The sequence below is a fragment of the Hippopotamus amphibius genome, chromosome 3 (genome assembly GCF_030028045.1).
Source record: "Hippopotamus amphibius kiboko isolate mHipAmp2 chromosome 3, mHipAmp2.hap2, whole genome shotgun sequence".
In the NCBI taxonomy this organism is placed as follows: domain Eukaryota; kingdom Metazoa; phylum Chordata; class Mammalia; order Artiodactyla; family Hippopotamidae; genus Hippopotamus; species Hippopotamus amphibius.
Genome location: NC_080188.1, coordinates 120793331 through 120807985, shown reverse-complemented (window position 1 = coordinate 120807985; position 14655 = coordinate 120793331). Strand labels below are relative to the sequence as shown.

Here is a 14655-nt window from a genome sequence, read left to right as displayed (position 1 = left end):
CGTAGGTTCATTTAAGGAAGCAAAGCCTGATTTTTTCTGTTTGATATTATCCAATAAGCCATGCTGACACCATATGTCTCCCAAGAGGGATGCAGCAGTGTGTGCTAGTGGAAGCACCTGTGAATTCATCCGTTCAATTATGCAACATGTATTTATTGAGGGCCTACTATCTGCCTGTCACCAGTCCTGGGGGCAGATAACGAGAGGAGACTTTCTTCATCTCTGTCAGGGTGTCATGCCCTGCAGGGGTTCATGGGGAGACAGTGAAATGGTGAATGTAATTAACCAGACTAATTGCTCTTACTCTTATTGGCAGTTTCTCACCAACAGGGAGACATCGTTTATGGTTCCATGAAGTACATTTGGAAAATGAGCTTGAGCAACTGTTCACGTGAGTCTCCATTAAGCCCCAATCATGATCTTTATTTTTTTATTTTTATTTTTTACTTATTTATTTATTAATTAGTTTATTTACTTATTTACTTATTTTAATGGCTGTGTTGGGTCTTCATTGCTGCACACAGGCTTTCTCTAGTTATGGTGAGCAGGGGTTATTCTTCATTGTGGTGCGTGGGCTTCTCATTGCGGAGGCCTCTCTTGTTGCAGAGCATGGGCTCTAGGCACGTGGGTTTCAGTAGTTGTGGCACATGGGCTAAATAGTTGTGGCTCATGGGGTTATTTGCTCTGTGGCATGTGGTAGCTTACTGGGGCAGGGATTGAACCCACGTCCCCTGCATTAGCAGGAGATTCGTACCTACTGCGCCACCTAGGAAGTCCCTGTATCATGATCTTCAGCATTAAAAAACAAACGGAAATACTGGTTCTCCTCTCATGTTTCCTCCCTTTATCAGTTCTGCAACTGGTCCTCTTTCATTCCCCTTAAGAATATCGTATCCCAGCCCTATATACCTGGGGTCCAGCACAGCATATGCTTAGTGAATTTGTTCTGAACAAAAAGATGAGGATAGAAGGGAGACATCCCTTTCCCTGATGTTGGTCCTGCCTGAGTAAAGGCCATAGTATGCATTGCATTGGAGTGTGTTTTCCACCTTATGCATCTTTCCTGTTCCTTCTCTCATCTGGTCTCCCTCCACTTCTGACTCTTGTTATCACCAGCCTGGGCCTCCTCCTAGCATCTCCATGTGGACAGAAATTTTGCTTCTACCCCAAAGTTTCCAAACCATGTCAGGTTGGTCCAAATGTTTTGCAGCTCTGCCCCTAGAGGATGCTCAGAAAGGGTGAAAGTTTGTGCACCCTGGGTCCCCCTTTACATGAGCGGCATCCAGTCCAACAGCATTGGAGACCAAGGGAAGGGTCCTCCTGGGCCCTGGAGGTGTAGGGCTGGCTCAGCCAGTCACATGGTCTATTTCTTGGGAAGTGGGATTGGGAAGGACATTGCAAGTGGGGGTGTCAGAGAGCTAGCAATTGGGGTGTGGGGACATGGGGAGATCTCTTAGCTTGAAGGCCTCAACCAGATCTGCCATGGAAGAGCAGAGCACTGCCAAAGATCCTTTGAAATACAAAGAATATAATCTATTTTTATTATCCCTTATTATCCCTGTGAGTGAGGAGGTGGTGGAGTTGGTGTTGCCGTCACCATGTCTTCCACAGTGTAATGTATCCTCCTACCACTTCCTTTGGGGCTGCCTCTCCCCAGCTCCTGTCCCGTGATGCCGGAGGAAAGTATCAATCATGTTGGAAAAGGACAGATAACCAAGTAAAACCAATCCTAATACTATAATCCCCTGGCCAGGATATTTGGTCTAGGGCTGGACACATGATCTGAGGTGGATCCATCAGAGCCCTCCCTGGTACACTGATGTTTTCTGAGCTTCTTATCTTACAGGTTAGATCCCTTCAGGATATACGTGCAGAAGCTTGAAGGAAGAAAGCTGTCATGCTAAGAAAATCAAAGATGAGAGAGGGGAAAGAGGGAGAGAGAGAAAGAGTGAGCTGATGGCTCCTGATATATTGGATCCATTCACTGAGATGTGTGGATCTACTCTGGTGTCCGTGTCCCAGATCCTCATTATCCTTGCAAAAGGCCTCCTCTTTCCTTGAAGCCAGTTGGAGCTAGGGTCCTCTCATTATCGGCTCACACGACGTTCTAGATCCTGCCAGATAATGAAACATCTCCCTGACCCAAACACAGGCAGCAATTCTTATTGGCACCATTAGGAATGGAATCCTTTATTCTTTACTGAGAATAGGGCTTTGCAGAACTCCAAACACAGTCCACCACCATCCCTGGACAGGAGCGCCCTATGTGTGAGTGACTGTGTTTTTGGAGTGGGCCTGATTGATTTCTGAAGTAGCCCCAGCATTTACACTGCAGGAGCCAGGCCAATCCTGTTGTTTCCCCGATCGTAAACCGAGAAATACAGCCTCAGGAAGACATCACCAAGGATCCAGATCTCTGACTTGTTTGAGGTCACTGGGTGCTCTCGAAAGGTGCTGAAACATTGGCCCTCAGGACTCTGGTGGAAAGGGCATTAAACCCTTGTCAGCCTCAGTCCTTACCTGCGAACCCCCTCATTATCCAGAGATGGCAGCTTCTCAGGTTTATGTCCCTTCTTAATAAGAAACAAGTGGCTTTGTTAGAAGGTGAGGATGATAGGTGCCCATCCAAAACAAGAATGGTCAAGAAATGGGATTGCACTGAAGGAAATGAGCTGAGGGAGGGAAGGATGGGAGTTTGGGATTAGCAAGTGCAAGCTACAATGCAGAGGATGGATAAACAACAATGGCTTCCTGTATAGAACAGGGAGGTATATTCAACATCCCTTGAAAAACCATCAGGCAAAATATATACATAAGTCATTTTGCTGTACAGCAGAAAGTAACACAACATTATAAATCAACTATAATTCAATAGAATAATAATAAAAAAAGGTTAAAAATAGCCCATGATTCCCCTGTTTCTTTCCTTCTGACTCATACTCAGCGTTTCCTCTTTAGAGAATGCCTTTTCTTCTCCCTCTTCCCCACAACCTCTTCTTGAAAACTGTGCTCTGCCCCTCTAAGAAGACTTCCTGGACCCGCGCCCCACTCCCTGCCCACTGTAGGTTGGGTGGGGTGACTTACCCTGGTGCTCCCCTTGTCTCTAGCCCTCATCACCCCTACTCTGGACCTCACACAACTTGGCAGACTCCCCGGCATTGCCATTTGTATGGAGTCCAGGGTCGTTGGACTCAACCCAAGCAGGCCTCCTCATGCCACCATCAGGCTGGGTGTATTGAATTACTGAAATTCCTTCTCTTCCTCAAAGCCTTCTTTCAGGCCATTAGGCTCCTGCGAACTCCCACGTGGATCTCCCATTACACCTCAACCCTGTGCTGGGGCTGTGCAGTCACGGTGCACCCTTTACTCATGTGAGCATCCAACCTCCCCACAGGGGCTTCTGGTAGCCCAACTCAGAGATGGGCAAGCTGGTGCTTAGCAATGGAAAATTGCAGCTGAGAAGAGGAGCATCATGTAGTTGAGTATCTGCCAGGACCCTTTTGAGGTGGGAAGGGAGACTGTTAGTCATGAGGGTGGGACAGCACACTGAAACTGTCCCCAGCTGGTCACTTGGCCCATTTCAGGGATTGCCTGAGCTAACTTTCTGTGTTCTTCCATTTGAGGGCTCTAGTGGAACAGAGGCTCTTTGAGGGCAGAGGCCCTTAGTGTTCCCCTCTCCTTTCGCCTGGCACCATGTTGACACAGGTTGGTGTCTCTGTTTATTTCAGGATGATGGATGTCCAGACTGTCTTCTATTCTCAAGTGGTTAGTTTTGTGGGAGGCATTGGACCAACCACAGGCACTCCGCAGCATCTGCAGAGGGTCCCCTGTTTCTAGCAGCAGCTCAAAGGTTCCTGTCTGCCCCACATTTGAGAACCAGCCCCCAGGGTTGCCCCCTCACCTTCCAGATGTAGGCTTGAGCAGGCACTGGGTAATCAGTGCCATTGATGTTGACGGTGAAGGTAGGCAGTTGAGTGATGAAGCTACATGGAACCACGTACTGTTAGAGAAAATGGAGAGAAGTTGTCCCAGCAGATCCCTGGTGTGTGGAGAGCCCCAGGGTGACCCTGTGGCATGCCCCTTCACCTCTTGACCAAACCGTGTGCCATTGATGAGCTTCCGGATGATGGTGATCGATCTAGTTGGGCCAACCAGCAATCCCGTCCCGGTATCCAGCATGACCTCACAGCCATTGAAACAACCAATATCCATTCTGCCCATGGTGATGCTGAGAGACAGTGGGAGAGAGTGGGCACCAGCATCACTCTAGTCTACCCCCATGACTGCCCCCCTCCCTGACTGTCTCCAGAACAGTCCTTCAGCTCATGCCTTGACTCTGTTTTCCTCTGCTCTGGTCACGTAACCCTCTTGGACTTCCTTTCATTTCTTGTATACACCAGGCTCTTTTGTGCCTCAGGGCCTTTCAATGTGTGGCACTGTGAAATGTCCTGTGAAATGTCAGCTGCATTTTGCCAGAAGTCATGCATTTACCATGAGTCCCTGATTTTCCTCAGTGTGAAACTTGTTGGGCCTCTTGATTTTGGTGTATGTGCTTATTTCAAAGATTCTAAACCTGTCGTCTAATCTCCACATGCTCTCTTTACTGTTAATTGTGTAAAACAAAGACAAAAACAAGAACAGAAACAGAAACAAAAACCAGCAACTGGTGTACTAGACTTTCTTACAGATATAATTTCTTTTGTATTTTAAGCACTTTATAATGACTGAAGGAATGTGTTTTCAAAATATTTTTTGGGAAGGCCACAGATTGTGATGGGAAAGCCTGGTTTCTGTAGGTTTTATTTGTTTCTGTGTATGTATCTCCCATTCGCTCCACCTCTGTGGGAATGTGTTTGAAGCAATAGAATAAAGAAGGTGTTTCCTTGTCTTCTGAAACACATAAATGACCCTCTTTATGTAGAAGACCCCCAGATCGGGCTCCCGTCTTGGTCACTCTATCTACACACTTCCTCATTTGTCGCATGTATGTAAGTGGAAATTCATTATGCATGTAACTCATATCATGTACATCTGTCTCACTAGATGTGAGGGCAATTGTATCCGCAGTGCCTCCCTCAAGTGCCCAGCACACAGTGGATGCACAGTGTCTGGTTTGAAGTGAATGAATGAATGAATGAGTAATTGAGCGAGTAAAGAATTGAATGAGGAGTAAGCAGAGACCTATGTCTGGTGTCTAATCAATAATGTGTCACCCCAATCAGTGAAGGCAGGTGTTCTCTGGGACAGCAGATACTCATAGTGTTGAGAAGGGAAAAACACACTGCCCTGGGTGAGGCTGGTTCCCAGCACTGCCCTCTCACCTGGCTCAGACACTGAGACTACCTGCCAGTCGATGCCCAAGCAAGCCCAGCTTGCCTCCAAAGAACATGTTAGCTTCTGTCTGAGTGCATCACACAGAATCCCATCAATGATTGTCCCTTCTCCTCAGGCCACTCATGGATCCCAGCTTTCCGATTCTCTCTGTCACATCCCCTATCCACTGTGTTCCTGGGATATGTGTTTGGATGCCAATGGGTAGGGGGATAGGGGGAGTGTCTCTTTGTATGGGTTGCTTTTAGGTCTCAAGAATGCAGCCAAACTCTCTCCACTGCTGGTAAACTGCCCTAAGGAGACCAATTTTCCCTGTTTTTCAGGACTTTCCCTGTTTTCCAATGAACATTATTGTGTGATATGACCTCCCTTCATAACAGGTAGTCCTGTACAGTTGGTCATCTTATGACTAACATGTTTATGCTGTTGAATCTCTCTCTGATCCTCTTTCCTTGCACTTTATATTGTCCTCTAACCATGCCACCTGCCTCAAACCACAGTGGGTGCAGGCCATTCCGGGCTGCACACTCCTCTCTGGACCCTGTTCAGGATGCTGGTCAGGGCCCTGAGAGGGAATCCTGGGGTGATAAGGAGCCCATGTGACGTGTGTGTATCTGTGTTTCTGTGTGTGTGTGTGTGTGTGTGTGTGTCTGTATGTTTATCTGTGTGTATGTTTGTGCCTGTGTGTCTCTGTGTGTGTGTTTGGATGTGAATCTGTGTTACTGTGCATGTTGATAAGCATACCAATGTGTGTGTTTATGTGTGTCTCTGTGTGTGTTTATATATGTGTCATTGTGGGTGTAGTGTATGTATCTGTGTGTGACTGTGTGTCTGTGTGTGCATTTGTGTTTTTCTGCATATGTCTGTGTGCACATGTGGGAGTATAACTTGGGGTGATACTCAGAAGGAGATGCTTACCGGTTCACGGTCATCTGCCAGTGGTGGGCATTAGACACTGGCATCCACCTGAGCTCTCCTTTGTGGTAGCTGTGGTCCACCCCACCAAACATCACCACACTGCCATTTTCCTTCTGGCTGAGAAGACAAGTAAGAGGGAGGATTCCTCTTCAGAGAATAACACCTCTCCCGGTCTGAGTGCTGTGCTTATCCTACTATCAGAGGCACTAGTATGGTCCCCATTTTACAGATGTGGAAATTGAGGCACAGAGGGATTGAGTACCAGCCAAGTCCAGTCACCCACTAATGAATGGCACAGAAGAGGTTCGCAGCTTGGCAGCCTGGCTGGACTCTGACCACTCACCTTTCAGAAGAAGGACTTGTCATCTCCAGCAACCAGAGTGCTCAGAGATACCATTAGAGCCACCAAGCTGGAGGGGTCTGGACTCCCCTTTGTGTAGCCTGTCATTTTTCAGAAAGGTCAAGGCCATAAAGCACTAAGGGCACGTGTTCAGGCTTATCTAAGGTTCGTTTCATTGTTCTGTGATGTGTCACATACATGGGCCTGACACTCAGCAGGGCCCTGCACCTTTTCTATCTCTGTCTTGAAATTCCTAATACATTTTGAATGGGAGGTCCCACATTTTCATTCTGCAGTGGCTCCTGTCAATTGTGTAGCTGGTCCTGAGCTCCCAATTAAATATTAGTGAGGAAGTAAATATTCCCACCATCCCTCTCCTTCCTTCCATATCAGAATCAGCAAATCATGTTGCCTTTTCCTGCAACCTGTATCCTGACACCTTCCATTGTTCACCTACTTGCCTCCCGGTCTTGGAACAATCCACTGCCCTGGGGCCCATGAGCATGGTTTTGCTGCAATAAAACTTTAGAGAAACCAGTGGCGGGGCCAGATGTGGCCCTGGGGCCATAGTTATGCTGGGATAGACAGTATCTCAGGAAACTCCTGCATTAGATGGTCTCTAAATTTCATGCAACTGAGAGGATCTTACAGATGATTTAGAGAGAGAGCTTGTCCAGGTCAGACTTACTCGCTCAAGTAGAAGGCAAAGACAGGCTGAGAAATAACAGCTTGTGTCTTCAAGTTGTCAAAGATGGGGGTGGTCCTTTTAATGGCGAGGCTGGGGTAAGCCAGGCCCAGGATGCCATCATAAGGTTTATTTTCATACCCAGTCTGCCACTTGTTCAATCCAAATGCCTGGCCCAGGGCAGCAAGGTTTCCGATCTATGGGAGAAAAGAGGGTTCCCACATTAAGGTTTGGGATGTGGGGCTTGAACTGGAGTGGGCTGGTGATGCTATGAGGACCCAAGAGAAGCTCTGAGACCTGGTTGTGCCCTGGGTTGCCCTCAGATGGCAGACCAAACTGGGACAGGAATTCAGGTTCCATCTGTTCAGGGCTGTTGATTTTAACCCACACCTGATCCTCCTGCACACATCTTCTGAAGTAAGTCAAATTGGTCTCTTGCCATTTGTTGGGGTGGGGAAAATGAGACTCAGGAGAGGACCAAATGGTTCCCACTTGAGGACAAAGTGAGCTGAGAGCAGGGTGGCCTTGTCATTGGCATCACCATGATTAGATGATAGAAATGGAAAGAATTCTTTGCAATGCATTGCAGATTATGAACCTGCCCAGGAACACAGAATCCAATTATACAATATTGCTGCCATGTTCTTATGAAATTTCTCCCTGGGAAACATGCTTTTGGGGATGTGTGTGCCTTATTGACAGAGAGACAGAGAGAGACAGAGAGACAAATAGTGAGACAGAGAGAGAATGTACTCAGGGTCTTTGCTGGAGGCAGGACACAGATTTTTTGGACTTTCAAACTCCCCTAGAGTAAGAACTCTTTTATCAGGCCACTCTCACACCTGTGGTCTCATGCTTGCCCTGCTCAGGTGGCTGAAGCACTTGGCTGCCTCCTGGATCCAACATCAGTTTCATTGTCTCCCCAAATACCCCACACCTGTGTGAATCCTGACTGGCCACCCCATCTCCACCGCTTACCAGATACCTCTCTTTTACAAGGCTCTACTTCTGTGCACCTCAGTTCTCTCATCTGCATAATGGAGCTCATCATATTACTTGCTCTGTAGGGTTGTTGCAGGATTAAACATGTTATACATATGAAAGTACCTGGCAGAGTCTGAGAATAGAAAAGTCGGTGCATTTTTTCCCTCTCTCCCTGCTCCCAGCAAAATGAACCTTGAGCTGCTCATGGGCAAAGGGGCTGCAAATCCACACTCCAAGCCAGTCTCAGGGTTAGCCATTCTGGGAGATTGTGTGTCAGCAGGGGCGCTGTCTCCCCAGGGAGAAGTTTTGCAGGCTGGGGTTCAGCCACTAGGGGGCACTGGGAAAGACAGGCCCTCCCAGTTGGTCCTTCATATGTTTTGGAAGCAGTGGTAATTCCCAGGGCCAGTCCTGGCTCAGCTTATGTTTTCCCAGTTACCCGGACAGTGTCATAGCCAAGAGATCCAATAATTATCCCAGTGCCATATCTGATGTAGAAGTAATCCTGTGTGCCCTGGAAGGTTCTGGACAAGTGAGGGTTGAAGAGATTCTTTGCACCTGCAGACAAAAGAGATGAATCTCCTTCTGGTGTCAAGGATGGGGAGTGGGAGAGTGAGTATAAGATGGGTGGTGGGGGGGCAGAGAAGGTACTCACGGCAGGCAGGGCTTGAGCAGTAGATGGAGAACACCCACAAGTCAGCTGAGCCTGTGTCAAATACGACCCTGAACTCCTGAGGGGGCGTTCCTATGGTGATGTTTCCAAAGTAGAACAGCTACAGACACCAGGGAGGAGTGGTTAGGGCAAACCTGGCTGCCTGGCCACCCTCAAATCCCAGAGTGCTTCCCCTACACGTGTCCCATGTCTCCTGAAATCACTTACCACCCACCCTTCTTCACAGCTTCTGCTCAAATCAGTGCCTGCATTTGATTTTTTTTTCTTTATGTGCAATCTTACTTCCCCAACCAAGGATCGAACCAGTGTTGGTGCATTATTAGCGCAGAGTCTTAAACACTGTTGTCTTAACCCGGTGCCTTAATTTGAGAAGCTCTCCAGTTTCCCCTTCAAGGCCCAGCCTGAGTGTTTCCTTCTACAGATGGGCTTCCTCAGTCTTCCTACAGCACTCCCCCCTAAACTCAGAGAATGTCCTGTTAACACCACAGAGCTGGCCCTTTTATTGTACATGTATTTACTCTTTGCATATCCCTCAGGTTGACCTATGCATTCTTGAAGGAGAGACAAGACCTTTTTTAAAACCAATAACAATAAACAGAGTGTTAGACTTTTATGGCATCACAAGTCATAGGGCTTAGTAACTTTCTCTGTGTTCTTCTTGGGTGTGTGGAGGCTGACCTGCCTGGGGTTTCAAACTTAATGTTCTGTTGGCTTTATCTCATGATAAGACATGGCTCACCTTTCACCTGTAACTCTGTGGTTCACTTAGTTGAGAAATAACATCTCCCTCAAAATAATGACATTTCTTAGGCACAGAAATTGAGGTTTACCTGCACCCTGGTCATTTCTGGGCCCAGTCACCACAGAGCAAGAGCTGAGGAAGAGAGTGCCTTCTCTTCTGTGAATCGGGTCCTTGTTTCCAAGTGTTTCTGCTTCCTGCAGGAGCCCCAGGCCCAACATCCATCCTGGTACCTCCAAGTGAACCCCAGTGCTAGGCCAGAGCCCCAGGGATCCCTGTGCAGTGCCATGCTCCCAACACACTCACATTCCGGTGATTCCTGAGGGGGTGCAGAGAAATGTTCGGGTCATCAGTTTCATTCAGGGACCTGTCATCCATTTTCCCCTCCAGGATATTTGTCAGTAGGTTTTTCTCCCTGAGGTGTTCTTGCGAGGTGTTGATCTTCCTCAGAGGGATTCTTTCACCAAATATTTGAAACAGAAAAAAAGAAGGGGCAGCAATCACCAGCCCATGTTATTTTATGACTGTCATACCTTGCATAGTAATTCTGCTGTGTATTCACCCAACATTTTTATCAGGAGTTGTACCCACTTATTATTAGGATGCAATGCAAAGAGCAGGACAGACACCACAGTTTGAATACAGGTTCCATTCTGTAATCTTGAGTCAAATGTGCATTTGAACTCTCAGTTTCCTCATGGGTAAAATGGTGAAATATAATAACCTCCATTCCCCATATAGGATGTTGTGGGTATTAAGTGAGATGATGGATAATGTATCGGACATGTAGGAAGTCTCAACAATGACAGCCATTAGCATTGTTATTGCCATCCCACTGTATATTTTCCAAAGAGCCTCTGGGAAGGAGGTAGAAGCAGGACCATTAACTTCTTTTTACAGCATAGGGAATTGAAATGCAGGAAGTTTGTTACTTGGCTGTGGTCACCCTACTTGTTAGATGTAAAACAGCATAGAAGTAGCCTTTCTGACCTTTCTCCATGTCTCAAGCCAAAGAGAGGGTTGAGAGAGGAAGCCAGGAGATGTGGTATAAAAAACAAAATGAAGGGGTCAGAGAAGGAAGGAAGAGTCAAAAGAGGAAGAAAAAAGACAAAAATTTCAGCATGCCCAGAGATAGCCAAAGAGATGGAGAGATAAAAGCCAAAGGAGAGAGAGCAGAGAGAAGATGTAGAAGCAAACACAGGAGAAGAGCTCATCCATGGGACCACACTTACAGTTGTAGGTGTTGTGCACTGAACGATGCCAGACAGTCCCATTCTCACAGAGGTCATCATGTGACTGCACCCCCAGAGTTGCACAACCCTAGAAGGCCCACCCCAAACCCCTTGGGCCCCTCGGTGCCCATGGTAAGGTACTCATCAGTCGCTGTGAGTTGATCTATCAGACTGTCAGGGAATGATTATATTTCCTTCTAAGTCTGATGGGTCGAAGAATCAGAGGACAAGAAAAACCAGAGAAAGGAAATGATGCCACTTACAGTCCTTGTACTTACATGACTAGACACTCTGAGAGGGCCAGCAGCCTGAGGATCCCAAGCCACTTCATGTTTCTTTCCTGGTTGCAATTACTCTGGAAAGAGTGTGCAGTGGTGGCCAAGAGCTCCTAGTTATATATGCTCTGACCTGCCCTAATTGTCCCCTTTGGCCACTAATGGATCTACAAAGAAATATGAATCTGTTGATAAAATCTTTACCTCCATTGGTGTCCTAGGGGTGTGGGTGTAGAAAATTCTCAGAACAGAGAGATTTCTACTGTAATATTTTCTTTGGGGTTTTGCTGCAAAAATCAACCTCAATACCATGGATTAACTAAGTATTGTGAGACCCTTGCCAACTTGAAGATAAGACACTGGTAGTAATGGGATAAAAATAAATGCTAGCGGGCCATGTTTGACATTTGTGATCTCATGTGGTCTTCCTAGAAAATTCATGAGATGTACATTGCTGTCCTCATTTTGACAGGAAATTCTAGAAGGAAAAGAGGTCAAATGGCAAAGTGAAGTCTTGAGGGGCAGCTCAGTGACCTACGTGTTAGTGGCTTTAGGTATTTGGACAGATGGCACAGATCTGTGATACAAATCTGCATGAAGAATCTAGGCTAGAGTAGTATTACAATTGCAGAATTTCTCCATTGGAAGACCTGTGATGCATGCATCCACAAGATACTTCATATCATCTAACAAACTATATATGGAGCACCTGGTGTGCTGGGGTCTGGGTTAGATGTTGCAGAATTAAAGTAGAGTAAGACACAGGTGGCCCTTATCTTCAGGGAGATAACATTCTAGGGCAGTTCTCACAAACTCATGGCTCAGGAGGCAAGACAAATTACAGGAGGGACTGGGCAGGCATTGTGGACACATGGCAGGCAGCACATGTCCTACCATTGGGGGCAGCCTCTGCTTAGCTCCAGCCAGACACTGCCATGCAGGGAACCAACCTGGATGGGCATGTTTTCAAGAGAAGTCAGAAGCCTGGATATTTATGTAAAATTCCCTGATTTTAAATGTTAGCAGAATTTTTTTTTTCTCCCAAAACATAGTGTTAGCCAAACCTTAAATAAAGATGTGCTGGATTCAGCTTGCTGGCTGTGCAGATTTTTATTTTTGCCCTAGAGGTGGGAGTAGAGTGGGGACAGAAAAGGGTTCTATTCATCTTGGTGGAATGAATAAGAGTCTGAATGCAACTTAAGCATGTTAATTTGTCTTCCATTTGTAAAGAAAAAAAACAGGATCATATAAACCAATGAAATGAATAATGTCCTCTAGCTGAGCTTCTGATATAATTCCCCAATAGGATCCATGCATTGAAATATTTTGTGTACCAAACCAAGCATAGAAAGAAATAATTATTCAGTGTCTTTTCTATCAAAAGAGATAGAAAAGACCACTCAGAGCTTCAGTTCAGCCTGAGATGAACAAGATAACTGTTAAAGTGTTATTCCAGCCAATGCAAAGACAATGGAGTTGTATGGCTCCTTCCAGGATTTCCATGGCCCAGGTATTCCTATGTTTGATCTATCCAGCCCTGTTCCTTGGGAAGAACAAAAGGAATCTGGCCTGGTCACCAGGTAGGTGGTAGATGGGGTGCTGCCTCTTCCTACTCATTTTTGCACATTGTTAATGTTCAGTTATGGTGGCTCAGTCTCTAAAGATGTGATTTGACAGCACCTAGCAAATGACACACACAAAAAGCATTTAGCTCAGACATTCTACTCCTAGGGAGTTGTCCTAAAGATACACTGGCAAAAATACAAGACAACATATGCGCTAGTAATTCACAGCAACGTTGTTTGTAAAAGCCAATGATTTGAAACATACTTGACATGCTCATCTACTGGGGAGCTTGAATAAGGCATGGGGCAAATGAACAATTAGGTATAATGGAGATGGAGGGAGGCATGGAATGAGTGAGATCTTCAGGGTACACTGTTTAGTTCTGAAAAAAGAGGGACACGCAAGTTGCTTATAGTCTGTTGCTTTTCCATATAAACATATATCTATCATCAAAAAGAGTGGAAGGATAAATCCAAAGCTAATAAAAATTGTAATTTATATGCGAGGTACAAGGACAGAAGCACAATATTTCTTGTTTTATACTTTGACTTTGCAACCATGTAAATGTGTTATAGAATCAAACAATAGATAAAGAAACATATCTGTGGAACTTGAGCAATAAGGCAAACGAACCTAATTCTATCAAGTTGGTGATATAGAGACAAAAGAAAAACATTGCTTTAAGTGGGTTTAAATTGCAGAATTTTGACTCTACTTATAGAGTTTGATATCTCCTAAGGACAAAAACAACCTAACCAAGCACTCTCCCTCAAAAACAAAACCAGAAGAAAAATCCAAAGAAATCTGAAACAGTATCCAATACCTTATTGTTGGTGATATTGCTGCTGTTAACTTGAAAGTATCACAATTGTATGCTTACAAGCTAAAGAAAATAAGTAAGTAACCCTCATGTTGTTATGAAGCAAGCATTTCAGAGGAAGAGACAAAAGAGATTTAAGTGTACAACCAAAAGATTAAGTAAATCCCTGTATTCTTAAAACTTGAATTTGAAGTATACATTTGTACCAATGAGTTTTTTTTCCTCCTTTTATTTATTTATTTATTTTTTTAAAGAATATATGTAGTTCTTGACTCTGACTACTAAAAGCCTGGAAGCAATAGCAACTTGATAACAGTGACTATCCTGAGCCTAACTTTTGACCTCTAAATGCCATTCCAGCAGAGGATCCAGAGATTCTTGATGATGTCTGATTTCAGCACTGGGCCAAAAAAATTGCACAAGATAAACCTGGGAATCTTGAAGGACCAGAAAGTCAAGGGCCTTCAAAGACCACTGGAGGCCAGAAAAAGTTTAGGAATCCATATGAAGAGGCCAAAAGTGGGACACTTTTGAAAGAGGAGGGAAGAGGGCAGGGCACCACGTTGGAAATAATGACATAGCCTGAGGACGCTACAGAAACTGAGTAGAATGAAATGAGTCCAAGATGGCAGACAAGTTGATTTCCACTAGAACTTGATCCTCAGTAATACATGTAAAAGGATGAAAGAGTGGACTGTGGCCATATTCTTGGAAATCCCTGATCTGTCCTGAAATAGCTATAATACTTATCTCACTCATTAGCCTAAGAAAGTACCTACCCCTGTAAAAATTGACAACCCCATACCTTTGTGCCTTTCTTGCCTTCTGAGATGGCACCCAGTTTGTCTGTAGAGTGTGTTTTTGTCTAAATATATCCACTTCTTATCTATCATTTTGTCTCTCAATGAATTCTTTCTGCAATCAGACATCAAGAACCTGGGAATCCTTGAGTTTTGAAACCAGGTGTGTGATCTCGGTTGGGCCACTTTGGGTTTTGGCTGGATTCAAGTCCTGGCCACCTGGGTTCAAGTCCCCATCAGGGTTTTGGCTGGACTTGTGTCCTGGCATGTGGGTTCAAGTTCCAATCTGATGAGT

The 14655-nt window shown here is 45.4% G+C and overlaps 1 protein-coding gene across 1 annotated transcript; it reads right to left on the bottom strand.

The window, feature by feature from the left end:
- Nucleotides 1-2324: 2324 nt before the first annotated feature.
- Nucleotides 2325-11239, bottom strand: LOC130848894 (pregnancy-associated glycoprotein 2-like). The gene is made up of 9 exons (XM_057727279.1): nt 11178-11239; nt 9974-10124; nt 8911-9028; nt 8695-8813; nt 7278-7471; nt 6250-6366; nt 4087-4228; nt 3902-4000; nt 2325-2477 (listed from the first exon to the last, which is right to left on the bottom strand). The coding sequence occupies exons 1-9, from the start codon at nt 11228-11230 to the stop codon at nt 2325-2327; spliced, it is 1146 nt and encodes a 381-aa protein (XP_057583262.1). The 5' UTR covers nt 11231-11239.
- Between the last annotated feature and the right edge of the window lie 3416 nt (nt 11240-14655).